The sequence below is a fragment of the Lentinus tigrinus genome (genome assembly GCF_003813185.1).
Source record: "Lentinus tigrinus ALCF2SS1-7 unplaced genomic scaffold L226scaffold_1, whole genome shotgun sequence".
NCBI lineage: Eukaryota > Fungi > Basidiomycota > Agaricomycetes > Polyporales > Polyporaceae > Lentinus > Lentinus tigrinus.
The window spans coordinates 232,395-257,722 of NW_027137910.1; the positions used below are offsets into that span (position 1 = coordinate 232,395).

The 25,328-nt window shown below is 55.9% G+C and overlaps 13 protein-coding genes across 13 annotated transcripts; 9 read left to right on the forward strand and 4 right to left on the reverse strand.

Annotated features, from left to right (window-relative positions):
• Positions 1-144: 144 nt before the first annotated feature.
• Positions 145-1,751, forward strand: L226DRAFT_2147 (uncharacterized protein). The gene is made up of 5 exons (XM_067672944.1): positions 145-148; positions 208-685; positions 753-993; positions 1,058-1,449; positions 1,501-1,751. The coding sequence occupies exons 2-5, from the start codon at positions 382-384 to the stop codon at positions 1,548-1,550; spliced, it is 987 nt and encodes a 328-aa protein (XP_067542164.1). The 5' UTR covers positions 145-148; positions 208-381; the 3' UTR covers positions 1,551-1,751.
• Positions 1,752-3,074: 1,323 nt separating this feature from the next.
• On the forward strand, positions 3,075-3,860 carry L226DRAFT_564278 (uncharacterized protein; the record flags this gene model as incomplete). Its single annotated transcript, XM_067683630.1, has 2 exons — positions 3,075-3,738; positions 3,811-3,860. The coding sequence occupies 2 exons, from the start codon at positions 3,075-3,077 to the stop codon at positions 3,858-3,860; spliced, it is 714 nt and encodes a 237-aa protein (XP_067542165.1).
• Positions 3,811-4,436, forward strand: L226DRAFT_2355 (uncharacterized protein). Its single transcript, XM_067673134.1, has one exon. The coding sequence runs from the start codon at positions 3,916-3,918 to the stop codon at positions 4,327-4,329; it is 414 nt and encodes a 137-aa protein (XP_067542166.1). The 5' UTR covers positions 3,811-3,915; the 3' UTR covers positions 4,330-4,436.
• Positions 4,437-6,371: 1,935 nt separating this feature from the next.
• L226DRAFT_2338 (uncharacterized protein) lies at positions 6,372-8,685 on the forward strand. Its single transcript, XM_067673118.1, has 2 exons — positions 6,372-6,842; positions 6,901-8,685. The coding sequence occupies exons 1-2, from the start codon at positions 6,652-6,654 to the stop codon at positions 8,447-8,449; spliced, it is 1,740 nt and encodes a 579-aa protein (XP_067542167.1). The 5' UTR covers positions 6,372-6,651; the 3' UTR covers positions 8,450-8,685.
• Positions 8,582-9,130, forward strand: L226DRAFT_2226 (uncharacterized protein). Its single transcript, XM_067673009.1, has one exon. The coding sequence runs from the start codon at positions 8,714-8,716 to the stop codon at positions 8,993-8,995; it is 282 nt and encodes a 93-aa protein (XP_067542168.1). The 5' UTR covers positions 8,582-8,713; the 3' UTR covers positions 8,996-9,130.
• A 129-nt stretch (positions 9,131-9,259) lies between these two features.
• On the reverse strand, positions 9,260-9,995 carry L226DRAFT_2186 (uncharacterized protein). The gene is made up of 4 exons (XM_067672977.1): positions 9,894-9,995; positions 9,756-9,827; positions 9,537-9,611; positions 9,260-9,463 (listed from the first exon to the last, which is right to left on the reverse strand). The coding sequence occupies exons 1-4, from the start codon at positions 9,939-9,941 to the stop codon at positions 9,377-9,379; spliced, it is 282 nt and encodes a 93-aa protein (XP_067542169.1). The 5' UTR covers positions 9,942-9,995; the 3' UTR covers positions 9,260-9,376.
• A 2,219-nt stretch (positions 9,996-12,214) lies between these two features.
• L226DRAFT_527868 (uncharacterized protein) lies at positions 12,215-13,176 on the forward strand. Its single transcript, XM_067679208.1, has 5 exons — positions 12,215-12,430; positions 12,491-12,574; positions 12,636-12,701; positions 12,760-12,870; positions 12,926-13,176. The coding sequence occupies exons 1-5, from the start codon at positions 12,389-12,391 to the stop codon at positions 13,007-13,009; spliced, it is 387 nt and encodes a 128-aa protein (XP_067542170.1). The 5' UTR covers positions 12,215-12,388; the 3' UTR covers positions 13,010-13,176.
• A 173-nt stretch (positions 13,177-13,349) lies between these two features.
• L226DRAFT_496541 (thiolase-like protein) lies at positions 13,350-15,827 on the reverse strand. The gene is made up of 12 exons (XM_067677568.1): positions 15,523-15,827; positions 15,441-15,467; positions 15,343-15,382; positions 15,209-15,276; positions 14,676-15,152; positions 14,363-14,626; positions 14,231-14,305; positions 14,084-14,180; positions 14,004-14,018; positions 13,763-13,919; positions 13,432-13,709; positions 13,350-13,363 (listed from the first exon to the last, which is right to left on the reverse strand). Exons 1-11 carry the CDS (start codon positions 15,580-15,582, stop codon positions 13,601-13,603), a joined length of 1,389 nt encoding a protein of 462 aa, XP_067542171.1. The 5' UTR covers positions 15,583-15,827; the 3' UTR covers positions 13,350-13,363; positions 13,432-13,600.
• Positions 15,828-15,874: 47 nt separating this feature from the next.
• On the forward strand, positions 15,875-16,837 carry L226DRAFT_496543 (lipoate protein ligase). Its single transcript, XM_067677569.1, has one exon. The coding sequence runs from the start codon at positions 15,930-15,932 to the stop codon at positions 16,728-16,730; it is 801 nt and encodes a 266-aa protein (XP_067542172.1). The 5' UTR covers positions 15,875-15,929; the 3' UTR covers positions 16,731-16,837.
• Positions 16,838-18,110: 1,273 nt separating this feature from the next.
• L226DRAFT_450328 (2 beta-glucanase) lies at positions 18,111-19,428 on the forward strand (the record flags this gene model as incomplete). Its single annotated transcript, XM_067674940.1, has 7 exons — positions 18,111-18,259; positions 18,311-18,475; positions 18,530-18,626; positions 18,699-19,019; positions 19,082-19,169; positions 19,228-19,293; positions 19,355-19,428. 7 exons carry the CDS (start codon positions 18,111-18,113, stop codon positions 19,426-19,428), a joined length of 960 nt encoding a protein of 319 aa, XP_067542173.1.
• Positions 19,429-19,547: 119 nt separating this feature from the next.
• Positions 19,548-21,540, reverse strand: L226DRAFT_555774 (uncharacterized protein). The gene is made up of 2 exons (XM_067683077.1): positions 21,489-21,540; positions 19,548-21,435 (listed from the first exon to the last, which is right to left on the reverse strand). The coding sequence occupies exon 2, from the start codon at positions 21,433-21,435 to the stop codon at positions 19,690-19,692; it is 1,746 nt and encodes a 581-aa protein (XP_067542174.1). The 5' UTR covers positions 21,489-21,540; the 3' UTR covers positions 19,548-19,689.
• Positions 21,541-21,717: 177 nt separating this feature from the next.
• On the forward strand, positions 21,718-22,772 carry L226DRAFT_2447 (NAD-P-binding protein). The gene is made up of 3 exons (XM_067673205.1): positions 21,718-21,846; positions 21,899-22,606; positions 22,675-22,772. Exon 2 carries the CDS (start codon positions 21,930-21,932, stop codon positions 22,593-22,595), a length of 666 nt encoding a protein of 221 aa, XP_067542175.1. The 5' UTR covers positions 21,718-21,846; positions 21,899-21,929; the 3' UTR covers positions 22,596-22,606; positions 22,675-22,772.
• A 1,162-nt stretch (positions 22,773-23,934) lies between these two features.
• On the reverse strand, positions 23,935-24,753 carry L226DRAFT_606890 (uncharacterized protein). The gene is made up of 4 exons (XM_067685717.1): positions 24,513-24,753; positions 24,368-24,442; positions 24,203-24,289; positions 23,935-24,139 (listed from the first exon to the last, which is right to left on the reverse strand). The coding sequence occupies exons 1-4, from the start codon at positions 24,558-24,560 to the stop codon at positions 24,071-24,073; spliced, it is 279 nt and encodes a 92-aa protein (XP_067542176.1). The 5' UTR covers positions 24,561-24,753; the 3' UTR covers positions 23,935-24,070.
• Between the last annotated feature and the right edge of the window lie 575 nt (positions 24,754-25,328).

A 25,328-nucleotide genomic window follows, 5' to 3' on the forward strand; every position in this document is an offset into this window, starting at 1 on the left:
AATGCGGCAAATCGATAAGTGGGTGAATGCAGTGATCATGACGATCGATCTTGAGCACATTTAATCCCACTATGCTGAGATGAAGAAAGGAAGACAGCGAGGGAAAGCTAGCTGCGCTCGCGCCCGTGTAGCGAGATGGTGAGAGGCGGTGAGTTCCACGGAGGCAATAGCTTCATCAAAATCGCCTTATCGGGTTATTCCTTTCAGGAACGCGCTGATGGAACAGTGTCGCACCCTGCTGGGCGCACCCGCTCGCACGCGGCGACACTCCTGACTCACATAGGCCGGGCATACTGTAGCTCCTTATTGTGGGCGGCCGCTCCCGTAGCTCGTCAGACTTTTGTCCCTTTTCGATCGAGTAGGTGTCGCGACTATGCGGATATGACGAGGCTCCTTCCAGTTATTGCTTTTGGACAATGGCTTCTTGCACTAGTCTGGCTGTCCTGCGTCGAGTCTACTCTCGTTAACATCACCGTCGACAACTACTACCGTGATCCTCTAACCAACACTACCTGGGTCACATATACCCCCACCAATGCTTGGAAACTCTCGCTCGGGACGGCATGCGACAGCTGTTATGCGCATCCTGACCCGTCCCACACGTACTTCAGGACATGGAACGAGGGTGTGTACAATCCCGGAGGTGGACTTGGATCAGACATGTACGCGTCCTTTGATTTTGAAGGTGCGTTCCTCCTTCGTGCAAATATTCCCAATTCTCACCGAGTCTTGGCTTGGTATTACTGACTTAGGTGTCGCGGTATATGTGTACTGCGTAATTCCCCGTGCCGGGAACGTGGATATGCGGTTCGTACTAGACGGGCAGCAAGTCGGATTGTACAGTCGTCCGCCAAACGGGACGGACACGTACGAGTACAACATACCGGTGTATGTGAACAAGTCTCTTTCCGCGGGCAACCACACTATCCAAGTGCACAACGGGGAGCTCGGGGGAAATCAGTCGATCATGCTCCTCGACTACATAGTATACACGTACGTCCCTTTTTCCGTCTACCATCATGCACCGAGCTTATGATGTTCACCTACTACATCGCAGGCGAGACACGACTGTCGAGCCAGTTCCATCAACCTTCATACCTTTCGGCCCCACACCAACGGCCAGTGGTAACTCTTCAAATAACTTGGGCACCGCACACAACGTCCCCATCATCGCAATTGCCATCGTCGGTGCTCTCTTCCTCATGGTGGTAGTTGGGCTCTCCTTGAAGTATGGGCCCCGCTGGTGGAGAGCGCTCAAGCGGCGGCGTCAAGGCCCGCCCCCATCCGCGCAGTACTTGCAGAGCATTGGCGAAGATGGAGACCGCCGCGAGTCTGGTTGGGTTGCAGGTGCACCTGTATCAGCGGTTGCGAGCTGGCCGGCGGGACGGGATGCGGGCACGTCTAGAGCGGACGCTCCTGCTGAGGCGGGCCCTGGCCCGTCTACTCAAGGCAAGTTTGCGCTTGCTGGATGCGTTGCCAGTATTGATTAGATGTTGGTAGCAGCTGCGAGAGCTGCCACAGCGCTCGATATTGAAGAAGTGGCCAGGTAACGTATATGCGAGGGTCAATGGTTCGTTATGAGGGTTCCCCGGGATGGACGAGGCATGGATTCCTACTATGAGATATGGACTCTTCTCTGGACTTTATTATTTGACAGTTTGTGAACTTGGGATACTGTCGGATAGCTGACGCCTATAAGCAGGATGTACCCAGTACGCTGAAGCTGGTAAACGCATGGGCGCTGTTCATTGACAGATCTTCAGGAACGGTATTCTTCGGAGTTTTTATGCCCCTTGACGACGCTATTACGCTCGCAGTGCGCATCTTGGAACAAGGGACGGTACGTCTGCAAGTGAGTTGATCTCCTCCGGTTTGGATCAAGTGACCATTTTTCGATAAGGCTCATGAACGGGCTGACAGATCATCAAGCTCCCTCGCGCGAAGACTGTAAGTTCTGTCCACCCACGATCACTTCTGGGACTCTCTAACCTGGATCTCTGACTGATGTTTCAACAGACGTGAGTGCATAACATCTGACTGCGTGGATACCAAGCGGTCCGCGCGCCCAGTGCCATACCTGCTGTCATCATGTCTCTTCCTACGAGTTGCGTCGTCTCGTCTGCGCTACGGACGCGGCTCCCGCTCAACACCCGGAGACATCAGCACGATACTCATCCCACGGAGACTTGCTCCCCTCTCCCCAATGACACTGCCATCCACGCGCCGCCTCTCTGCATAGGCTTTGATCCTTTTCCTATGGATACACGCATATCCGCCTCCCCATCCACCACCTCATTCAGCACTTTCCGGGAAGCCCCTTCCTATGGGGAGTCTCTTTCTCCACCTCCGATTCCTTGCAGATACTTGATATCGTCACACTGGCAACCGATGTACACCAAGTTCAGAGGTAAGGTTGACGACCCGTCGTACCGCAAATCAACTGCTGCTTGGTATAGGATGCGCGATCACGTGGACGCGAACCAGCACGCCCGCCCGGGGCATCGAGCGACGGAGATCCTCGCCGCAGTGTGTTGTAACATCCCCATAATGCTTGCATATGCTGTACATACATATGTGCTATGCACAACGACTCGAGGACCAGCATGACTCGATCCTGTGGTTGTCGATGTGGGATCTTCAGGCACGAACAACCCGGGCGGCCTGCGGCCTTGTGCCCTTCTTTCTCTCGCGTAGAGCACCCTAGAGCACTGAAGATTTCATCCATGACAGGGCATGGGAACACCCTCTTTGCAGGTGAACGTAGACGGTCCCGCGCGGATGGAACATGACTCGCCGTGGCCCGTCCATGTCTGTCTTCAACTTTGGCTGTACCTTGTATCAGTGGGAGTTGTATACGCGGATGTTTCTGCTTCCCGCCGTCATTTTGGCCTCCAGTACTGGCAGGCGCAGCTAGGAGAGCCAGCAAGGGCCTCGGTACATAGGTGCTGGCCCCTCCCTCTGACCCGCTGTAGAAGTCCATCCGGTAACCAGTCATGGTCTCCAGGACTAGGCATTACTCGATCCTCTCATCCTCAGCCACCTCGGCAGCTCACTCCTTGTTGCGGATGTCGATAATGTCTCTGTCGTCTCTACTATGGCTGCCACAAGTCCTCGCAGCCCCAGTCAACGACCCATCTGCCACCAGTTCTGGTTCCCTCGCTCAAATCCGCGCCACAGACATCGTCTCCCCCTCGCCGCCCGTCCAGGCCCCAAACACCACGCACCTCACCACCTACGGCATCCTCGGGATCGTCATCAGCGGCGTCCTCGTTGCCACCGCCGCCATCGGGTACGCGCTGCGCTACTGGAAGCGGTACAAGCGGAGCCAACTCCCGCCGTCGGCGCAGTACCGGGAGAGCCTCCGCGTGGCGGCGCGGGAAGCGGCTGAGGCGACGGAGACAGTGACAGCGGGGCAGGGAGGGACGGCGGCGGGAGCAGGTCCAAATACCAGAGAGGTTGCGGCGACGGGCGTTTTGACAAGTGCAGCGGTTGTAGAGGGGGCGAAGAGGTCGAGCCAGGTGAAGGGTCAGAGCGCACCTCCGAGGAGGAGCGCGTCAGCGGGGAAGGGCCCGGGGGCTGGCAGCTCAACGTCGGGGCGAAAAGAAAGCAAGTCAGAAAGGAGCCAAGCTCGAGCATCGTGCTCGAAGAGTGAGTCCCAGATCAAGTCACACACCAAGTCTGGGAGTACGGGCGATAGTGCTCTCCGTGCTGGTGCTGGTCCCGGTCCTAGTAAGCAAGGTAAGCACTTAGTAGTGTGGCACTGCACGGTCTAACTTACCCAAAATGTCTTCGCTCACCTGGTATGTGTAGCATCCAAGAGGCAGGTTACTTTCGCTGAGATTGAAGAAGTTCCAAGGTAGTAGAAGCAGTGCCACTTAGTAGTATGCTTCGGACTCGAACAGGACATTAGGTACGATGTTACGCACCCACGAAGCTATACCCACCTTCTTTAGTTTACGCACTCTCTGTTGTAGAAGGATAGCACTGGCATTGTCGTTGTCCCGAGAACTGTACAGCGTACTCTGTAGAAGTTTGCCCAAGCTCGCGCGTGGCGTCGAACTACGCGATCACGTGACATGTGGCTGCTTATATTCGGCAGGCGTTTTGAGTCTCGCCCCCGCCATCCGACTACGGACTCGACCGCCACCATCCCCTGACCATACCTACCGCATCATCTTCTACTGCTGTGGTCAAGCGTATACCCAGACTCATGCCGTCATCTTTGACTCGGGACTCTCCAGAATTGTCTCGACCGCCATGGCAGACACCCGAAACTTACCGCTAGTGGGGTTGTCGCCTATCTGGCAAGGTATGTACCCGGCTTCTTGACTTGCAGCGTAGATGACACGAAGGAACTCCAGCCTCTGCTGCGCTACAGCAGCCTGAAAACTTAACAACAAGACCCGGACGGCCGAGCGGGCTTCCATTGACCACTGGGATAGCCTCGATTCGCGAATAATCGTGAGTCCTCCTGTGTCGTTGTGGCAAAGGCGTATGTTTCGGTCAACGAGAAGCACTCTGTCTGCCGTCATTGCGCTGTGCTTCACAGCCTTGAGGATACGAGATAGCTGGAGTCGGTGAGGCCAGCGGACGATGACGTCGAAGAACGCCATATAGCATCCGTAAGAGTCCCTCTCATGCGCATATACGCATCTAGAATGAACGCATTACGACGCAGAACTGGCCCATGTGCGAGCTCCTTGCCAAGAATATCGATGGCTGCCGGTGGCTGCCCCTGTTGGACGTACGGCATGATCTCGAAGACAGAAGTCAACTGGCCGGATGCGGTGGAAGTCCCGAGGACATGTACAGCGCACACCGGCACTCGTCTTGCAGAGAATCCCCTTCGCCGCTTCTCACGTCGCACGCTCTGCCGTGGGCATGTGGTGAGGTGCGGAAATGAGCATGGGCGGCGTTCAGACAGCGACAGCGAGTGCGAACGGGTCGGTGTATGCGCGTGCGGTGCACGCGCACAGTTGCCTTCTTTGCCCGACATTGGCCGCCATCGCAAGCTGTGGGCTGCCAGTGTTCTGTCGGTGGAACAGTCGTGTCATTGTGACAGATGATCGCACGGCGCTGGATAGTGTTTGTTGGGTACACTGCCTGCACACTCCAGTTAAGCTCGGCTGCGGGGCAGAATGCTCGCGATCCTACCAGCTCGGGGGACCGCAGGCTACCGCTCGCTGCGTGCCCGGTGTCCTCTGCAGGCGACAGAGAGCGATATGAGAGACAATGATTGGACGGGACGCGGACTGGGAGGCGGTTAGGCACGATCGCGGGAGTTATGGCCCGGAAAGGAAGGGGACCTCCCCGAAATGGCTAGGGCGGCAGAGATTAGCAGGGCCGTGATAGGTTGCATTAGGTTCGCGTTGATGATTGCTCTGGCAGCGGAGAAGTCGAGTGAGCGACACCCGTCCAAGACCATGTCGGGCCCTCTTTGCTCTTTCTTTCCCTTCCCCTTCCTCCTCCTCCGCCCCCGTTCCGGCACCGCCCTGCGCTGCCCTCCCTCCCCTCCTTTTCCTACTTAGCCCCCGCCTCGGGCGCGTCGCTCCTCACCAGAGCGCCGTCCCGCTAATTCCCCGGCATGCTTCCGCTAGACGTCCTCTCGCTTGCTTTCTTGACCATCTCCGCCGTTGCCGACTTCCCTCGCGTGTCTGCCGCCCTCGTGAACGTGACCATTGACGACACCTTTGGCGACCCGACTACTGGAAACCAGATTGTCTACGACCCGCCCGGTGTCTGGAAGCTTGGGCAGAACTGCTCAGACTGCACCGCGCAGCCCGACCGCTCCCAGCTGGTGAACGGGACATGGCATGATGGGACATTCAGTGCGGTAGACGAGAATGGGGGCGTATCGGATCAGCTCTTGACTGCAGCTGTTACCTTCCAAGGTGAGTATTCGCCCGAGACGTCTACAGGACCCCGGGATTCCCAGTAGTGTTGAGAGCAGATGTCCCGAATGTTCCCCTCTACAGTCACTTCTCTTCTACCCCATCCACATTTTGTTGCGCTCAGCAACTCGTGTACCAGGAAGAGACAACAGACGCGACAAACTTGCTGCCGTTTATCCTCCGCCTCCTTCCCTGAGTAGTGAGGAGCAGGATAGTTTCGGAATAGTTCGGATGAACATTGATGACCTGCAAAGATGCATCATGCCACTGAGGGTCGCGTAAATCACACTCACCACGCGCGATGGGTGTCAGGATGGTTCGCACGACTGGATCCCGCTGCACCGGATATGGGCGACGTACAATGATACGTGTAGTTAACCCATCGTCCGCAAACAACGCGTGCTGCGTCAACAGCGTTGTATAGGTTTCCTCCGCGCACCTTTGTCCTCGCCTATCACCGGTGTAGCAGGGACATGCGCCCGGGGTGTCGTCATCTCTCAGTCCCTCCAGTCCGTTCGCCCCACCATTTGCCAGGGCATGACATGTGGTCCGTGGCACACTGGCGAATTTCCGTTAGAATCCTGTTGCCATACATGCTCCGTACTATATCATTCCGTTACACTCCTCCACGTTTGGTTACTCGCCCCATTCCCGCGAATATTTCGATCACTGACCTTGTCCTGATCCCCGTGCAGGTGTTGCCGTATACGTCTATTGCGTCGTCACGCACTCGTTCAGGTCTCCTGTTGGCAACTCGGATATGAGTTTCTTCATTGACGGTATCCTGGTCGGCAATTTCGTACAGCCACCCACGGGAGATACCACATATCAATATAATGTGCCTGTCTACGTCAATGAATCCCTCCCTTCCGGCTCGCATACCATCGCTATCGTCAATGGGCACCCCAGTGGCAATCAGTCCCTCACTCTGTTGGATCGTATAGTCTACACGTACGTTTTCCCAGCGCTGTCACCGGTGTTCGTTCCCACTGATCCGGCTTGCGTACAGACAAGATATTACTTCCTCCGGGAACTCAACTTCATCTCTCACGCCCTCCCTTACTGCCCCCGCCGCCAGCACTACCTCCTCTCCTCCCAATGCCATGGCCGAGACTACATCCACTTCTTCTCACACGCGCACCATCGTCATTGCTACAGTTGCCTCTATTGGCGGAGTCCTCTTCCTGGTCGCTGCGATTGCCCTCATAATTTACTTCGGCAGACGACGGCAGCGCACTTACCAGTCACCCAGAGATGGAGTCATTGCACCCGACGCTGCGCCTATTGACGAGGATGACCCGGGAACGAGCGGTTGGGTGGAAGGGACATGGACTGGAGACGATGAATCCACCACCGGAACCGGACGGCGAAGTAACTCTGGTAAGCGGAAACGCGGTGCGTCCAACGCGCAGAGTCCCGCTCCTCCAGTACCTTCCAAGCCCGTGCTTCCCGTGCTTCCCAAAACGAAAAGCCCCACCGTCCCTCAGTCTGCAATGAGCGGTATTCAAGCATTCCATATATCGCCGATGTCGCACGCGCGCACAACTCCTGCTCCGTTGAGTCCCACGTCCTCTTTCGGGAACCTCACAAGCACCGTGCCCGACTCCGCAACCTACCTCCTCACCCCCGCCGAGTCCGCCGCTTACCCTGGGCCCGGCCGGTACACCAACCCTCACACCAACGCAGACAGTAGCGATACCTTCCTCGATATGGGTCAGTCGTTCAGGGACGCAGATGTCAGTCTCACGACCCTCTCTTCCCACAACGCACACCCCTTCGCCACCGCACAGGCCGTTGCGCCCTCATCGTTCGGGCCCTCCCGCCAACGATCAACCACCCGCAACCGCTCGGACAGCAACCAATCCTCATCTTCCCAAGTCACAGTATCCGCTGCCCTTCCTACCACCACGCTCTCAGCGGCCTCGCGAGGGCCCGCCCGGGGACCCGCGAAGAAGCCGTCCAACTCCGATCTCGTCTCCCCATCTGCATCCACCCCCGCGTCCGCAGCCCCATCTGCGTACGGCAACGCTACGGCAAGCGCGAGCGGGAGCAGGATCGCACGGTCGCCCTCGCCGTCAACGCTGCCCTCGACAGCGACAACGCCGACGAGCACGACGACGTTGATGCCAAAGCGACAAGGTAGCAATGCGGGCGCGACGTCTCGAGGTCCGGCGCCCCCGAGGCGCGTGGATCCTGTCGACCCGATGATGCAGCCCCCACGAGACCGCAACCCTGATGCGCATGCGTATGGACGGGACAGGGAGCGAGAACGGGAACGGGAACGGGAACAGGAGCGGCAGAGAGGACACGTGCAGGGCCCGAGGCAGGCGCAACCACAGTCTCAGCCGCGAGGACAGGAGCGAAAACAGTACCAGACGCAGCCGCAGCCGCAGCCGCAAGAGCAGGCCCAGGAGCAGGACCAGCGGCAGAACAAGGGAGGGCGCAGGCAGGGCATGATGATGTCGGACCGCGACAGGAAGCGGTTCGGCTTCCTCGATGTCCCGCAGGACGCCGCAGACCTGGACAGCCGGCCACCGTCGTATCGGGAGACGAGCTAGGTTCGCGGCTCGAGATCGAGGCAGAAGTGCGAGGCTCGTGGGTTCTTGGTGCGCCTCCATGCTTCCTCTGTGATTGCTTTTGCGTTTCGGGTCTCGGAAGACCAACGATTACGATGTTGCGTAGTCCGTCTACGTATCTGTGTCCACGACCCCCCTGCCACCTACATCTAGAGGACTCCAGCCGTCGCTGGCCGGCCGGCTTGCGACTGGCTGCGTGTGTTTTGTGTTACCGTACATGTGCACGACTTGTAACGACCGCGGAGGATGAGGGTTCGGCGTTTTTGCTCCCCTCCCGCCCCTATTGCGCTTCGCTTGTCTATATGTTTATTCGCCTTCGCATATCTGTCTGTATTTTATACGTACGTACACATGCTTGCATATATAGCGCGCACTGTATTTTCGTGCTCGGACGCTCGCTCCTTTGCCCCCACCCCCAACCCCCTTGCTGCCAGTAGTACTGCTGATGTTCTTCTTACCCTTTCGTCGCATGCTGTCTCACTGTCCCTTCTGTGTCTGTGTCTTGTGGAGGAGGATCCCCATATGTAATGTACTCACGTCGCACATCGCGCGTTCTGCGCACATCGTGTACAGTCTTCCGAGTCCGTAACCCACTACTAGCTATTTTGTCGTTGTCTCTGGATCTGGTGTTTTCCGGAATGGTCATAGCTGCCTTTTGGCATCTTGAACGCATATGTGTTCATCAATATTGATTGCCTCGTGAAAAATTATGATACAGGAAGGTTACAGGGGTATAGTACAATGTGAAGGTAAGCACTCGTACATTCAGTCATGATCATAACACGCTCCGCAGTCCATGGCGCAGACAAGTCATAGCAGAACGGGGTAACCAGCAGCCGTGGAGTGGAGGAACGATACCAGGATCCCCAAGGACGGGCGAGAGAGGCTGCGTAGGTAGTAACAGGCTCGCTATGAGCGGGCCCACTTCAACGCCTTCGAGTGCTGTTTGCGCGACGGACGTCCCCACGCGAAGTTATCCTCGTCCAGCATCTCGGCCTGCACCAATTGCCCGACTACAGTGAGCACACACGCACGCGGGCGGCGATGGGCCAGTGCCAGAAGCACTCACCGGTTGTGGTTGCGCAGCTGTCCTCGTGGAGTCCGAGTCGGCGACCACTGCCATTGCTTGGGAATACGAGGGAGGCTGTCCGAACATCGACCGGGCACAGACGGACGCCGGGAGAGATCAGAGAGACGAGGATTCGAAGTTGCACGAAGAGGAGGACCGAAAGGGGAGGGGCAGACGTCAGCCAGACGGTAACCATCATGTATGGGATGCGATACTGACCAGGGAGATCACATAGTTCTGTGCGGAGTCGAGGGAGTCGAGGGATGAACGTCTGTCTGATCCCCTGGATCGCTGTGTTAGGCAACACACAGCCGACGGTCAGTACGGCGTGCTCGAAGGCGGGTGTGAACTGCTCACGTTCGAGCTCCGAGAGGAGAACAGCTTCGAGAAGGCCCGCGGCGCCATCGTTTGTATAGGATGGATGGTTATGTGGATGTGGATGCTGTTTGGGTGATCGACACCGAGATCGAGGTTGGGCGACGAAGATCCGGAGTAGCAGAGGTTTATCCGCAGATGGTCAAGCACTGCCTGGAAGCTGGCGTTGGGTATGTGGCGCTTCCACTGGATAGCGACGGGATTGGGATGAGGGGAGATGGAGATGGAGACGGAGACGGAGTGCTGGGTAAAGGCTGCGAGTCAATGAGACTGTCGCCCCGCTCCATCGAGCTTTATAGCAACCATTCAGTGGCGCGGCGCTGAATGCCCTGACGGAGAGCCGCTGAATGCCAGCAAATCACCATACAGACAGGAGGAATCCATAATGGTGAGATGGGGGCGTGAGCGGCTGACGGATGCCAGTGCGTGATCCCAGCGAATGACCTCAGCTAGCGGCGCGGCCAGCAGGCTACGGACAACGTAACGCGGAACATGGAGCCGGTGCCACTCCGTGCTCGACGACAAACGAGGAGCCACCTGACCCGGTCACTCGACGGGATGGACAGGCTCGGACAGGCCGGCGTGCGGGGTAGTGCTGTGAGCGGGGGATGACAGAAGATGGCTGTGCCGTGTGTGCCTTTCGTGACCCGCGCGCGTCCTGCTCCGACCAGTGGGCTATAATGGTTTTGTCTCTGTTTGGTGTGTGCGTTCTCAGCGCCTCGTCAATGCCGGACGTCCGACGAGTGAATGTCATTGCCAGAGGACAGTAATGAGGACTCGTGACTGGCTTACAGAGCCCCTAGCGACGAGATCGTCAGAGAGATGTCCGCGGTATTGACTCTGTCAGACATACCGGAAGTCATGCGTTGAGAATCCCGACATTCCCTCATGTTCTAGAGGTGGGAAGACGGTTGGAAGGCGAGAGATGTGATGAGTTAACGTCAGACGCTATTCACAGAACCTTCGCGGCTCAGCGACCAGTGCGTCAGAGAAGCAAAGGAGATGTCACCTGCGCTTATCGTTGGCTGTTGGAGCAGAACGGTATCTTGTAAATTCAGGCACCTGCGAGAACAATTCAACGAAGTCTGAAAGACGATACGAACTGGTGAGGGGTTTGGATAGCGGCGATTGTCCTAGCGGTCCGAACTATGTCAAGCCACAAACAGGACTGCAAAACGAAACGCCGGGATGGGACTACCGATTGTTAGCCACAGGAACACAACAGTGAGATCAATGATACTCACCAGAGCTGCTGGTTCGATTCCAAACCTAACGACGGCTGGCGAGAGTGTGGTGGAGGCGTCGTACGCATACGCTGATCATCGGTGACAATGCAAGCATTAGGAGTCAAAGGGACCGCACATCCGCTTGCTCGAGTCAGAACCTCGCCGGGACCACTTGATATTGTCACACGGTTAGCTGAGATGGTCGGGAGGATTCTGAACAATTTGGATTGCGGGACTAAGACCGTAGGTGAGCGGGATTGTGGTCACTGACGGGGAGATGAAGTTAGTAACATAGATCGAAAGACCGAGGAACTTTGAGCTGAACTGACGAAGGCTCTGTTGTGGTGAGAAGCTGACACCGCAACTGCCTTGGCCTTTGACGAGCTGCGGAGAGCATTTGCTAGAACAAAGTAGACCTTGACCAACGTCGAAGGCTTGGCGTGGCGATTCCGCACTTATCGTACTCCTCAGACACAGCGATACCACACTGCCGGTGCTGCGGTTGCTGGAGAGCATTCAGAGTGGTGCCTGACGCAATGAAGAAGCGTGCACTCACAGGCAAGACGTTGCTTGGTCTTTCCCGAGGCGTGGCACTCCGTACTGCCGAGAATGCTTGGGGTGGGTAACAACCCTTGGAGCGCAGTATTGTCCTTCGAATGATTCCCAGCACATAGGGTGTCTTCGCGGTCGACAGGAAGAAGCAGTACGGTGTATCATTCACCGGTCGTGTAACATGACCATCGCAATGATCGCATCCACCTAGGCCCGACGGAGTCAGACGGAACTCATCCTCGCGCGATGATACGGATCATGATGTCTGCTTATACCTTCGGACGTCACTGGAGCTAGACGGTTCCAGTCCAGCGGCGGAGCTGAGAGGAACGCACGAGTAGCCGGAAACCGTGAGAGGAGGAATCGTTCCTAAAGACTCACCTTATATGGCAAGAAATGGCCACCGGGTAGAGCCCCACCAATGAGCAAGTCGCTCGGACTCTATAACACTTCTCCCAACGCTGTGCCAGAATAGCTGGAGATCACTCCAAAGAAAGAACACGGCCAAGGGCAGTCCCGGCACGACCAGCCCCGCAGCATTCTTGGGGACTTGGCGTGTCCTGAGCATGTTGAGGTCAGGCATATAAGGACGAGGGGGGACGTGGCAGACTCAGCAGACAACATCCCTTCAGCAACAACATTTCTACCTGATACTACTCCGCTTTCAAAGCCCCACTCCATACCGCTTCCTCAACCACCATGTACTCTTCCAGCAGCATTGAACTTGGCCGCTATGATCAGGTCAGTATACAATGCACCGGTTCCCCATCTTCTAGCGCAACGTACCAATTCGAGCTGCAGTCTACCCACTCTCCCCAAGAACGCCACTCCAAACTGAGGCGCTTGATCCGCCGTCTTCAGCGTCTTCCTGAAGATGAGGTCATGGTCAGTTCCCCGATACCGGTACCACGATGAACTTAGCTGACCTAACCCGCTCCAACGACAGACCTCTACATACCCACCAGCGCATCGTGCAGACAGCACCGAGAGCTTCTTCAGCATCTCCCCGAGTGTGAGTCATCTATGCTTGAGTGTCGCAATTATGTACTCAGTTCTTGACCGATATCCAGGAGGCGGAGATGTTCGAGTACGACGATATGGCTTGGAGTCGTCCTTCCAGTCGGATGTCCCGTCATTCAAAGCAACCACGCGATCGTCATGCACGTCAGGCGTCTCATGAGGTGCGCTTCGGTTGTGCTTCTCTATAGCGGTCTGATTTACTGAGGTGTTGTGCAGGGGTGCGCAGAGATGCTCGACGACGAGAACTCCGCTTGGGTGAAGCCACCTTCGAAGTCTCGCCGTCTGACTCGCCAATCCTGATCCATCATCTTCGCTCGAGGACTTAATGAGGGGCAATATCTAATTGAGGCCGTTAGGAATATTACTGTATACACCCGTAATGGACATCACTCGCCTTCTGTTCCCTAATCTCCGTTCGTGTCAATTGAGCTATTGTAACACCCTTGCACGAGGCAAAGATCCACCGGACACAACCCAATCACAATACGAGAAGGATGAGACAGACCTGTGTGTGGAGACTGCGGGGTAGCTGCGCTGGCCCCATACGTCCCACGCTCGAGGCGGAGATGGCGAACCAGTGGGATACCGAAGGACTCGATGGAAAACTGAGAGGTCTCCGACACTGCGGATGACTGAATGGCTCCACCACGCCCACTGGAAATGGTGTGCGGATATCGTCAATCCGGTGCAACGTGTGGTGCAGGTCCCAGGAGGGCACGTACCTCACTATGGTTTATGGTTAACGCCCTCAGGTGGCGCGAGACCCCAGCTGCGCACGTTTGCATCCAAAAATTTCCATGAAAGCGCCAACCCTATCGTACATGCTTCCATCGAAACAACAATACCGACGCAGCAGCGACTTGACGAATACCATAGCAAGTCCGAGACGCCTCACAAGCGTGCTAACTGCAGAACATACTGTGAACTCTTGCGCGACTTCACCTTATCCACGTCAGCACGCGTGATGGGCCGACATTCATGGCCGTGGTTGTAACCAATCCTAGAAGTCGAGGTGAAATGAGGATGAGACGGCCAAGACGAGAAATGTCGCACCTCTTCCGTCCGTCTTCTCCACCTTCCTTGAAGAACTCAGGCCGGCGCAGCAGGCTGCAGACCACCGCGCCTCCTAGACCGATGTTATGCACAAGGCCGTACTTGCCGCGCTTGTCAGCGATGTCGAAGAGTCCAGGTGCCTGCATCGGTCCGGCCCCTGTTATGATATCGACGCCCAACATTCAGTCGTGCTCTCGGTTAGCTTTTTCTACACTGGCGAGCGGGGCCCGGGAGCACTCACACTGTCGGAGTTGCACTGGTAGACGATCGACGAATAAGTCCACGGTGTCACAGGAGGCGGAGGCAAAGCGGTCGACTCACTGGTGATGTAGAAGTGCATGCCGATCCCGGTTGCGCCCAATGGGTGGCCCTTTGCTTCAAGGCCGCCGCTGGGGTTGATCACGAACTTCCCTCCGTACTGGCGCCGTGCATCAGCAGACGTCTCCTGCAATTCGGGCAGCATCCTACCGTGTTATCGCCCCTCTCGACCAGCTTGTGTGCCTGACCATGCTCACATAGGCCAAGGGCGTCGTAAGTCAGAAGCTAACCGGCCTGCCGTAAGTTCACGCACATGACACCGAGAGTCGAAGTAGAACCTACCTCGTTCGCTGCAAAGCAGTCATGCAGCTCGACAACTCCGACTTGGTCACGACCCTGCTTCCCCACGAGACCGGCTTGGGAGAAGACTTGGTCGGCACAGTTCTTCGACATGGTGTACCCAACGACGTCCATCTCGCTCTTGTTCTCGAACGTAGCAGGGTCGTCAGTAGTCATCGCTTGAGCGACAAGCTCGATGGCCTGGTTTTCGAGACCGTGCTTGTGCACAAAGTCCTCTGAAACGACAATTGCACAAGCAGCACCGTCCTGGGCGAGCGGTAAGTAACTACGTTTCCCGAGGCCACCAACGACTCACGGAAGTAGGACTGCACATGTACTTGGTGAGTTGTTTTGTGATCTTCGGCGCGGCAAGGACCTGTTCCACCGTCCACCCATCACGGAACTGGGAGTAGGGGTTGTTCACTGAATGCTTGTGGTTCTTGCTGGCGATCTGTGCGAGATGGTTGATGTGCCCGCCGTACTTGTCGAAGTACTCCTGCGCTCCGTTGGAGAACATGCGCGGCGCGGCAGGGCCATGATTCTCTCCGGTGCTGAGGGTTTGTTCCAATTCCTGAGTCGCCCGGTTGAGAATCAGGGTGGGTGGCTCTCTGTCCGGGAAGTTCGTGCCGAGACTGCCGCGCGACATGCGCTCGAAGCCAAGAGCGAGAGCACAGTCGTACATGCCACTCTTCACGAGCGTATTGGCATTGTAGAGCGCGGTGCTTCCGGTTGAGCAGTTGTTGTTGACGTTGGTGATAGGGATACCCGTCATACCCAATTGATATAACGCCCTCTGGAGGAGGGGCTCGTCAACAGTTGACATGTTTGTTTCGCATTGTATACACGCACCTGGCCTGTGGTCGAATCACCATAGCAGTACCCGACGAAGGCAACTTCAACCGCATCGTATGTAAGGCCTGTAGGAACGTAAGACTCGCATGAGTGTCTCCTGAGGTCTGAGTCGGCAACTTGAAGAAACTGACCAGCATCGAGGAGGGCCTTCGTCGCGGCTTCCAGACCCATCTGCGACATCCTAGCGTGAATTCACGCCATTACACGCATTCCTAGCATCAAAACAGACCTCTTCTGTAGTTCGCTGTCCGCGAGGCTATCCGACCACTGTCAGGACTTTGCAGTTGAACAAGGAGATCCCGGAGTCATACCTTGATGAAAGCCGTGCATCCGACCCCCACAATGAACGTCCTTCGTCCCAATGCAGGCATCTTGAGCTCCTGTGTCTGCAGTCTGTAACACCGTGCACTTCCGACGCTGAGTCGATACTGGACGAGATTGAATTTGACTTCGAAGACAGAGAGCACGGTCGTCGACGTTGAGCAACACTGGCAATTTAAGGGAGCATAAATGTTCCCATCCGCTGTGTCTGTCGGCTTCTAAGAAGGCCGGCGAGCGGTGGAACTAGTAAGTAGTATGATTGCGCACTGGTCACCGGTCGCTGGCAGTGGTCAGCTGGTCGTGCGACGCCGATCGCAGCGCACAGACAGGGCGCGTCGAACGCGTCTCTTGGTCATCGTCGACCACGTCCTCCGAACCCCCGCTTTGGCACTCAACTATGACCTTGCCTCCAATATTCTTCCATTGTTTCAAAACGCCAGTTCCATACACTACTGCCTTGTCGTTGCAGGAACGAATACACGCGTTGCAACTGGTCACACGGAAGGCATCACGCAGTCACCGAGACTATCTACTTCTGCTGGAACACCGCCCGGTCTACACGTTCGGACGGAGACAGCATGAGTCAGCGGAGGAGGTTCATGCAGAGATGACGCGTTTGAAGGGCCTGGGTGCGGATTGCGTCGCTACACAGCGGGGCGGGCAGACGACGTACCACGGACCAGGTCAGATCGTTGGCTATCCTCTCCTCGATCTCGGTCGCACCTCCCCTCCGATGGGCATCCGTGACTACATCTGCAGACTCCAGAAGACCCTCGAATTGCACCTCCTCGAAGGCCACAACATCCGACACGCACCCAGCGAGCATACCGGCGTATTCCTCGACGCCCACACGAAGGTCGCGAGCATCGGTGTTCAAGTCAGGCATCGCTTGACAACGCATGGATTCGCAATGAACGTCACCAAGGAGCCTCTTGCCTGGTTTGACCGAGTTGTGGCCTGCGGCTTGACTGACGTCCGGGCTGGGTGTATCGCGGGAGCGACCAAGGCGGAGACGGTGTCGAGCCCAATCACAGTGGCTGACGAGCTGCCGGCTCTTACTTCCCGGTTCGGACAGGTCTTTGCGAGGGACATGGTGGAACTGGACGTCTCGGGGGATGGGGAGGTCGAGGAGGCTATAAGAGCAACCGAGAGGGAAGCAGTAGCGGCAGGGCCTTGGTCTCAGACACCCGCACCTTGAGTACGTACAGTTCATGTTTTGGTGGTGTCAAGTAGCGAGATGGAGAACGTCACTTCCATGGGCCGCCGTGCAAGAGGGTCATGATGTCAGGGCTACAAGGAGAGGTGTGCCCAACGACTTGGCAGTTCAAGCTTCAAGCTTCAATATTAATCTTAAGGCGCAAGTGGCAGTGTCCGGTTCTACTACTCCCACCCAGTGATAATGTTGGAATCACACAAGTCCGACAGTCTGAGACCGGTATGAGGCCCCATGGTCAGCGCGTCCTCTAACCGAGGTATTCACGTCTTCTCTGCCGTATGCTCATCTCTCACATTCATGTGCGCACAGTCTGATCCACATTAATTTTGGTCATCTGCTTCCGTCAGACCCTCGGTTCCGATCCTCCGGAGGGTCGACTCTCTGTCTTGTCTATCATCCATCATCCGTCCCATCGTGGACATTATCCATCTGACCGCCGTCAAGTCCATGCACTCTCTCATGTCCTTCCGTAAGCCTTGTGTGGAAAGGGCTTGTCTGCGCTAGTCATGCTTCGTTCACATCAACAGGTGATACATCTTGTATAGGATGCACAGACTCACAGCTCCCTGCGACTGCAGGGTTCACCGTTACAGGGCTCTCATACGCAACTGTGATTGGATGGCAAAGCTATGGCAATGGCCTAAACTTTTCCGAGGTGAGTATATCTTCTGTCTACCCTTTGTCGATATGTAGCTTATTTATTCCAAGCATCGACAGACAGATAAGTCTATAACCATACGTCATTGCATCCGGTTAACAACTGAGCAACATAATCCATCGGTTTTCGGTGGCCTGGCAGCGCATCCAACATCAAACCACGCAGTGTGCATGACAAATTGACAAGCAAATATGTAGCACGCATTCCCAAGCATCTAGACCTCATTTTCTGTGCAAACGGCGACCGGTCGCACCCCAAATTCGTCACGGAAAAACATCGCAGCTAGCGGTGGAGGTGGACCTTATGGTTGTCATGGCGCTTGCATGGTTATCGGGGCACGCTGGTTGCGGGCGCTGGTACTCTCCTTGCGGTCTCTTCCTTCTTTCCACACGATTCCGGCTTTTCAACGACTGGACCTCGTCCGGGCGCACATGGCAGCAACATCCGCTCCACTGCATGACTATTGATTGTCGCGATGCACCTTGACTGTGCAGTGAGCGTGCCGTCCGCCCCGGGAGATCCATCATCATAAGATGACCGGTCGACCAGCTCGTTCTTGCTTTGGGCGCACTCCGCAGCTCATATGGGCATATATATATCTAAGAGGGGCGGGACGTGCGGGATGACTTGCATCTCGTTGCCGGCTTCAGACTTCGACGCCTTCCCCTCCACTAAGGCTCTCGACTCCCCTCACGTCAATCGCCATGCGTTCGACAGCTGTGTTGTTCACCCTCTCTTCTTTAGCTGCCTCCGCTTGGGCAGCGACGTACCCTCTGAAGGACAGCTTCTTCGGCGAGGGCTTCTTGTCCGGCTTCAGCCACGAGGCGATCAGCGATCCCACCCACGGTCGAGTGTAGGTTTCGCGGCATTCTGTCAATCAGTCACACTTACATCCCTATTACAGTCAATATGTCGACCAGGCAACTGCACTGGCTCAAAACCTGACCTTTGCGTCCGACACTTCGCTTGTCATGCGTGCCGATGACACTACCGTCCTCGACGCCAGTGGTGCAGGACGCAATTCCGTCCGCATCAAGAGCAACAACGCGTACAACACGCATGTCTCTGTGTGCGTACGGTCCTATTGCTACGTTAGGTTCTACGATGCTAATGTGTAACACAGCTACGACATCAGGCACATGCCGCAAGGATGTGCGACCTGGCCGGCAGCTTGGGAAGTCGATGAGGCCAGCTGGCCTGCCGAGGGTGAAATAGATATTGTACGTACCTTCGACGCCCACAATAATAATATGTGCAGACTTAAAGCGTTCTCACCTGCACACGCGCTATAGCTCGAGGGAACAAACGACATTGAACCGAACCAGATGACCCTTCACACGAGCCCCAACTGCGCCCAGCCCGCCACGGGTCGGACCATGACCGGTTCCGTTGTCTCGACCGACTGCGACACGAATGTGAACGGCAACCAGGGATGTGCAGTGAAGGCCCCAACGGCCAACAGCTACGGCAAGTCGTTCAATGCCGCTGGAGGAGGATACTACGCAATGGAGCGCACGACCTCGTTCATCAAGATCTGGTTCTGGTCGCGCAACGACGGCTCCGTCCCTGCGGATGTTAAGACCGCAGGTTCAAGCGTGAACACGGATGATTGGGTAAGTGTAGCATCTCTGGGGTCTCTACTGATGCAACGTACTCTTAGCTGACATGATTGCAGGGCGAGCCCGCTGCTCTCTTCGTCTCCGACACGTGCGACATCCCGTCGCACTTCGGCTCTCACAATATTATTATCAACCTAACCCTCTGTAGGTGTCGTCTTCTCCCCACAATTGCCGGCTTATCTGACTCCGAACCAATGCACAGGCGGTGATTGGGCTGGTCAGTCCGAGTTCTTCAACACGCTCGGCGGTTGCCCCGGGGACTGCGTCAGTGAGTAGCGTTGTCAAGGCTTTTCCTTGATTCGCTCGCTGATCACAACTACACTCCATAGCCTACGTCAACCAGAACCCCAGCGCTTTCAGCGATGCCTACTGGGACATCGCCGGAGTTCATGTTTACGCCTGAATTGGTGTCGAATACTGATCGATATCATTGCGCGCCACATGAGGTGGTAGCAGTGCGGCGCATAAGACGCAGAGACAGAAAATTCAATATCATTTGTACAACACCATTTGTTACGAGGCAGCATTCTCTTCGGATCTTGTATTTCATTTTTATCATGGAATCCAACAACTTGACAGAACGAGCAAACTAATTCTTCACGAATGCGACAATGCCCTGGCATGTAGCCATGATATATTAGGTAAGGAACAATAATCCTGTTCACTAGTCCGTGGTATCGAGCCTCAACCCGACTACAACTTCATCCACCAACGTTCTGAACGTCTGGGCCAAACGCTCCTTCTCACCCTCCGCATCGAAGCGTGGGCCTGCCCGCCTCAACCCCTCGCACTTGAAAACGAACTTGCGCAACCGACTCCCGAGCGAGGCTCGGTACCCGAGTGTCGACAAGATCAAGTTGCAAGCCCCGCGGAAGATGGTCTCGTCGCACTGTGAGCCCAATCTCCAGTGGACGATGAGGTGCTCGAGGCCAGCGCAGATGGGCGCCCCCGCAGACGTGGGCGTTTGGAGGGCTTGGAACAGGTCGTTCGGGATCTGACGCTTCCAGGTGAGCCGGGTGATAGAGGGGAAGCTCGCGAGCAGCTGGATTGTGCGCGTCCTGTCGATCCTGAGCGACGATGTTGGGATCCACAACCGCAGCTGCTTGACTGAAGCCGACCCGAACGCAGACGCGACGGATCCGACTGGATCGTGATCCGCTGGGTTCTGGGTATTCACAGCAACTTGCACGTTGACGAACGATGTGTCCCCTATGGACGCGTCTGCCTCGCAGATGATGGGGCCTCCGCCATCCTTGCGGAACTCCAACGCAAGCCGGTCCGAGGCATGTATTGCAGGTAAGGTTTTGATTCTTTGGGGAATGCGTGAGGTACCCAGGTCGCGGAACTTGACAACGGTGTGGAAGAGCAGAGTGAGGCGACGCAGGATGTCGGAAGCCCACGAGGCGCTTACGTCCTCGAAGATGAGCTCATGGAGCTGGTTCAGAGACATTGGTCCTTTTTCAGTATGGCGACGGCTTCTCGCGGGTTCGCTCGTCTTCAGAAAGCGAAGGCTGGTGAGAGCTGGGCATCGTCTCAGGAACGATAGAATATCGTCAAGACTGGGTCTACGGGCTTCGGCGCACATGTTGCATGAGCTACACCCAATCGTGAGGCTGCGTAGGTTTCCAGCGGAGATGGAAGTGCAGAGCACAGATGGAATATGAAGGACGTGGAGGAACGGAAGGTCGACGTGGTCGGAAGATTGTGGCAATTGTGGGAGTGTCCCTCCTCCCAGCTCTTCCGCATGCTGGCCAGCTACATGTGCATGCGATACATTGAGCGTCTCCAGACGAGGCAATTCAAAACGTAGTAAGCGGAAGAGATGTTGCGCGTTCTGGGGATAGAGCTCGACAGAGAGTGATGCTATCCGTTGGGTATGTGGCGACAAGGCTGTGAACGCAAGTTCTGTGAAGCCCGTGTATGTGAGGAATATATCTCGAGGAGCAGAGCGTTCGAGTGACATGGTGTAGCACCGGTGCCATCCTGACTCGGGGTCAAAGTTCGGGTGACTAGAAGTTAGGCGTTTCGTTGGAGGGAAGGTACTCCTAAGCATGTCCACCCAGAATTCAGCCGTGCGCAGGAGTAGATCCCGCCAGACACGACTGACACCAAGAAGCCGTAGCTCTCCAAAATTCTCGGGTCGTATCCATCCGAAGATCTCCATCAAGAGCTCGGGTGGTAGGTAGCGGTGGATGGTAGCGGTGGCGTTATACATGGAACACAGGGTGCGTGCGTATTCTCGATGATAGGCAATGCTAGAGAGCATCCACTGCTGTCCTTCAGGAAGGGAAAGAGCCTGTAGAACTCTCTGGTCTTCGATTGTGAGATCGAGTTTGGTCCCGCCGATGGGGTCATTGTGGTTGAATTGATCATCCACGATTTCCATGGGGGACAGTTGTGGGTCAGACATCTACTTCTAGCTTGAGTAAGAATATCGGTAATACAACAGGAGTAGGATATCACCTCGCGAGATCGACTGAGAAGACTAGAGGCACTAGTAATCTGAAGTGGATGGGAAGAGCGAGGGTGTTGTTGGTCATCCGTGACTTGAAGCGCCCGGCTATATAGATGAGCGCTTATTCGGACTGATGGTTGTTTTAGCCGGAGTGGGCCCTTTTCAAGTTATTGCCATGGCACTCACTGGTCTTCAAAGCTTCAGGTTCCTCCTCCCTTTAGACTGTTATCGTCGCGCGATGTCTACCATTCAGGCTTGTTATAGGCTTTGAATACAAGAAAAGTTGCTTCGATAACACGGCGGCTGCACTTGCTAAAACGGGCGACTCGGACTGTCGATCCGGCCAACGTGGTAGTGAGTTTGACAGTGAGTGTCACGCCGGTGAACTTGAACCGCATCTTGATTCGTTCGCACGTAGTTCCTCTCAACCATATCCCACTTCACCAAGGATGCGTCTCTTGATACTTGGCGGCACCGGACCCTGCGGTCTCCAACTCATTGAGCAGGCTCTTGCCCTCAACCACGCCATAGTCGTGTATGCCAGGTCTCCCCAGAAGTTGCCGCAGACTATCACCTCCCACCCATCTGTCACCATCGTATCAGGAGAGCTGATGGACGAGGAGAAGCTCAGCGCAGCCATGGAAGGTGTTCATGCCGTCCTATCCGCGCTCGGACCTGCCGTGAAGAACGGTCCTTTCCATCCAAGCACCACGCCGCTAGCTCATGCCTATGCTCTCCTCATCAGCATCATGAAGGCCCGTAATGTCAAGCGTCTGATTGCGCTGGGCACTGCGAGCATGAAGGACGAACACGACAAGTTTAGCTTGGAGTTCTCCGTGCTGGTCGGAGGAGTGGCAATCTTTGCGCACAACGCGTACAAGGACGTCGTCGCCATCGGCGAGACCATCCGGACAGCACCTCCGGAGGAGCTTGTCTGGACGATAGCGAGGGTCCCGTTGTTGACAGAGAAGCCGGACAAAGAGGTCATTGCGGGCTACGTCGGTGATGGGAAGACCAAGACAAAGCTATCTCGCGCCGCCTTCGCTGCTTTCGTTCTAAAGGAGCTGGAAGCGAATGAGTGGTGTGGGAAAGCTCCGCTCATTTCGTCGCCGTGAGGACTGTATGGGTATGCATATCACATCCTTCGCCAAAGTATTGTGTGTAGCCAGCTAACCTCCGATTCATCTGGGGCAGGATGGACACTCGCCTCCGTGACGTCGTACCGATATCATGCAATTCAGGATGACCGTCTTGCACTGTCTGGCATCCGTATTTAACCGGGAGAGAGTGAACCCCAAGCACAACCTACGTTAAGTGCTACTTACTGTAGGTTCGGGCTCGTTGGGGCCGGATGACATCTGCAGTCCAAATAGATATTATAAGTACTCCAGTCTGCTTCTGATGTTCGTGGCTAAACCATCTTGCAGCTGTCATGTATGCTTGAATAGAGCGGGTCATCTGCAGTCTCCGCAGCCTTCCTTCCCTACAGTTGTCTTTCGTGCTCTCGAAGTTTCATTTTTCGAAAAGTCATGCAGCGGCGTTCCTGTCCTTGCAGTTCCGGTTCGAAGGTGCATATGCGCAGCACGCGGCGAATGACCCTTCTTCTACATCCTGCCGCGGACGTGAGAGCTTCTATGGCACGCCGCTGATTCATTCGCATTGTTTCTGGAAACCGCGCCCACTCATCCCAACAGTTGGGCGCATTCACTGGAGACACCGAACTTCACAGTATGGAGGATGGTGTTTCCCAAGGGCGGTCCTGCTTCGCGGGCCTGGATCCTTCGCGACACAAGGTTCTCGCCTCGCGGACTGTTCTCGAGTTACACGAAGTTCGACTCTGCGAAATCGATATCAACCCTATCCGAGCTGCTTCAACGTCAGCAGCGCTGCCCGTCGGCCTGAAGTGGACAACGTTCGCCACCTCCCTCGGCCGCCTCGATAAGCCTGTACGTCTTTCACAGCAAGAAGGGTCCTTCCGGCACGTCCTGCCACTGAAGCACCGAAGCATGGTCCCCGGAGTCCTTCTCCTGCCTATGTGCGTACCGAGCGAGACTGCTGCAGTAGCATGATTGTCATATGGCTCAGGTGCGTCCTGAATAGCGGCCATGCGGTCCGGTAATACCATGTACCACGTCCTCGTCATCGGCTCCCCAGATCTCCGTCTTCCCATCCCCGATACCGTGGCTCTGGTCAATGGGGTAGGTTCGAAACGTGCGGTAGCAGTGTACGTACAGGAGACGTTGAGCAGGTGGGCATCTCGGACCTCATCTGTGTATATGACTTTGTGTGCTTGTGCTCGCTGCGCCCGCCCATTGAGTGGACGCGCAGCATACTCAATAGTCTATTGCACGCTGAGCAACTCGCACATCCTGACTGGTGCCCTGAGACGGACTTCGCCTCATCAAGTGCGCTGTACCGGCGTCTTGAGGCTTCACTGCCTTTATATAGAGTTTTACGTCGTGTAACGGGGCATGACACAGCGGGCATGGGTGGGCAAGAGACAATTAATACCCTGCACGATCCATCTGTACATGAAACCCGTGTATGCAACGAACAGGTAGAGTAGTCCGTAGGAAGTCAGTATCCTAGCCTATCGTCTCGAGCTCTTGCTCTTCTTCGGCTTACTCCAAGCCATGTCGTCGTCGTCCAGCATTTCCGCCTGAACAACGCACAATGCGTATTTAGCAAATTGCGGAGATATCGCGAATCCCCAGGTACTCACGTAGTCCCTCCCGCTCGAGGCCGTGCTACCTGTTGATTGCGACGATTGAGAAGAGGGTTGCCGCTGCGCCGGGATGATAGGCCCCGGCTGCAACACGGAGGGAAAGCAAATGTATTGAGCATCACATCGCGAAGCCGGAAGAACTTGAGATAGAAGAGCACTCACGAACTGCACGTAAGATACCGTTGCCGAGTTCTCGCTCATCATGGATGACCTCCGTGACCCGGAGTGCGCGGAGGACTGAAACGGGATACGCCACGACGAATAGACGGTCAGCGAGCATCATTGACAGCACGAGAGACAGACGTACCTGAGATGACGGTGACGACTTGAACAGTGAAAGACTGGGGCGATGCATGATTATACAAAGGGGATGACGGCTTCACAGCCTAAGGGTAGAATGGACAAGGGTCGGGGTTGGTATGCTAAGAGCGCAGACACTGTCAGAGCAGATATAGCTCGGAGGATGACAGCGGAAGTCCTGCAGAGCAGGGATACATGCCGAGCGAGCCTTTTATATGCTCAGAACAAGAGACGCAACGACTCCATCTGGCATCTCTTCTTCCCATCTTCTGCAATCTTCGAACTCTCGTCACTCCCAGACTCGTGCCACACGGTCGACTGTAAGCGGGTTACGCACAAAACGTCTAGGCGTCCAGACAATCGCAATCACGCCGACTCGGATCGCCTGCCACCCAGCCATCCAGGGGAGGCCCGTTCCAAGGCCGCGGCCTCTGGCGCGCGGGCTAAGGACGGGCTTCCGCATAGAAGGTGGACGGGGTGCTAACAGGCCTGGGAGAGAGAATTTAAACTCGAGACCACCCGTCCGGAGCATGCTTCCCATCAAACCCCGACGATGACACCCATAACGGGGGCAGCATTCACAGCCGCTATTTTAGGCGGGCACAAACTGCGACTGCACCGTTATAGAGCGGCGATTAGTTTTTTTTTTGGGACCCGCAAAGAACGTTGGTACGAGACCCACAGTAATCATCCGGACCTGCAGGGGAGCGAGGAACAAGGAGGTGCCCATGCAGTAGCACCCTTCTATCGCCGTTCCGTCAGCAGAGAACCGAATCAACACCTAGGGAGAGGATTTCTAACGAAGCTGCAAGAGGTGCAGGTA

What these genes read in the sequence shown, in the direction of transcription:
- L226DRAFT_496541 (XM_067677568.1), bottom strand. Translation starts at nt 15,582, where the DNA reads ATGCCTGCATTGGGACGAAGGACGTTCATTGTGGGGGTCGGATGCACG. An exon ending in GATGCACGGCTTTCATCAAG is followed by an intron (nt 15,468 to 15,522) that starts GTATGACTCCGG and finishes GTGGTCGGATAG; the next exon opens with CCTCGCGGACAGCGAACTAC. An exon ending in GGAGAAGACGGACGGAAGAG is followed by an intron (nt 13,710 to 13,762) that starts GTGCGACATTTC and finishes CTCGACTTCTAG; the next exon opens with GATTGGTTACAACCACGGCC.
- L226DRAFT_496543 (XM_067677569.1), top strand. Translation starts at nt 15,930, where the DNA reads ATGACCTTGCCTCCAATATTCTTCCATTGTTTCAAAACGCCAGTTCCA.
- L226DRAFT_2447 (XM_067673205.1), top strand. Translation starts at nt 21,930, where the DNA reads ATGCGTCTCTTGATACTTGGCGGCACCGGACCCTGCGGTCTCCAACTC.
- L226DRAFT_2338 (XM_067673118.1), top strand. Translation starts at nt 6,652, where the DNA reads ATGAGTTTCTTCATTGACGGTATCCTGGTCGGCAATTTCGTACAGCCA. An exon ending in TTGGATCGTATAGTCTACAC is followed by an intron (nt 6,843 to 6,900) that starts GTACGTTTTCCC and finishes GCTTGCGTACAG; the next exon opens with ACAAGATATTACTTCCTCCG.
- L226DRAFT_527868 (XM_067679208.1), top strand. Translation starts at nt 12,389, where the DNA reads ATGTACTCTTCCAGCAGCATTGAACTTGGCCGCTATGATCAG. An exon ending in TCTTCAGCATCTCCCCGAGT is followed by an intron (nt 12,702 to 12,759) that starts GTGAGTCATCTA and finishes ACCGATATCCAG; the next exon opens with GAGGCGGAGATGTTCGAGTA. An exon ending in CACGTCAGGCGTCTCATGAG is followed by an intron (nt 12,871 to 12,925) that starts GTGCGCTTCGGT and finishes GGTGTTGTGCAG; the next exon opens with GGGTGCGCAGAGATGCTCGA.
- L226DRAFT_555774 (XM_067683077.1), bottom strand. Translation starts at nt 21,435, where the DNA reads ATGTCTGACCCACAACTGTCCCCCATGGAAATCGTGGATGATCAATTC.
- L226DRAFT_2186 (XM_067672977.1), bottom strand. Translation starts at nt 9,941, where the DNA reads ATGGCGCCGCGGGCCTTCTCGAAGCTGTTCTCCTCTCGGAGCTCGAAC. An exon ending in AGAACTATGTGATCTCCCTG is followed by an intron (nt 9,612 to 9,755) that starts GTCAGTATCGCA and finishes ATGTTCGGACAG; the next exon opens with CCTCCCTCGTATTCCCAAGC. An exon ending in CAGCTGCGCAACCACAACCG is followed by an intron (nt 9,464 to 9,536) that starts GTGAGTGCTTCT and finishes CAATTGGTGCAG; the next exon opens with GCCGAGATGCTGGACGAGGA.
- L226DRAFT_606890 (XM_067685717.1), bottom strand. Translation starts at nt 24,560, where the DNA reads ATGCATCGCCCCAGTCTTTCACTGTTCAAGTCGTCACCGTCATCTCAG. An exon ending in CGGTATCTTACGTGCAGTTC is followed by an intron (nt 24,290 to 24,367) that starts GTGAGTGCTCTT and finishes TCCGTGTTGCAG; the next exon opens with CCGGGGCCTATCATCCCGGC. An exon ending in CCTCGAGCGGGAGGGACTAC is followed by an intron (nt 24,140 to 24,202) that starts GTGAGTACCTGG and finishes TGCGTTGTTCAG; the next exon opens with GCGGAAATGCTGGACGACGA.
- L226DRAFT_2355 (XM_067673134.1), top strand. Translation starts at nt 3,916, where the DNA reads ATGTTACGCACCCACGAAGCTATACCCACCTTCTTTAGTTTACGCACT.
- L226DRAFT_2226 (XM_067673009.1), top strand. Translation starts at nt 8,714, where the DNA reads ATGAGGGTTCGGCGTTTTTGCTCCCCTCCCGCCCCTATTGCGCTTCGC.
- L226DRAFT_2147 (XM_067672944.1), top strand. Translation starts at nt 382, where the DNA reads ATGACGAGGCTCCTTCCAGTTATTGCTTTTGGACAATGGCTTCTTGCA. An exon ending in CGCGTCCTTTGATTTTGAAG is followed by an intron (nt 686 to 752) that starts GTGCGTTCCTCC and finishes TTACTGACTTAG; the next exon opens with GTGTCGCGGTATATGTGTAC. An exon ending in CCCTGGCCCGTCTACTCAAG is followed by an intron (nt 1,450 to 1,500) that starts GCAAGTTTGCGC and finishes AGATGTTGGTAG; the next exon opens with CAGCTGCGAGAGCTGCCACA.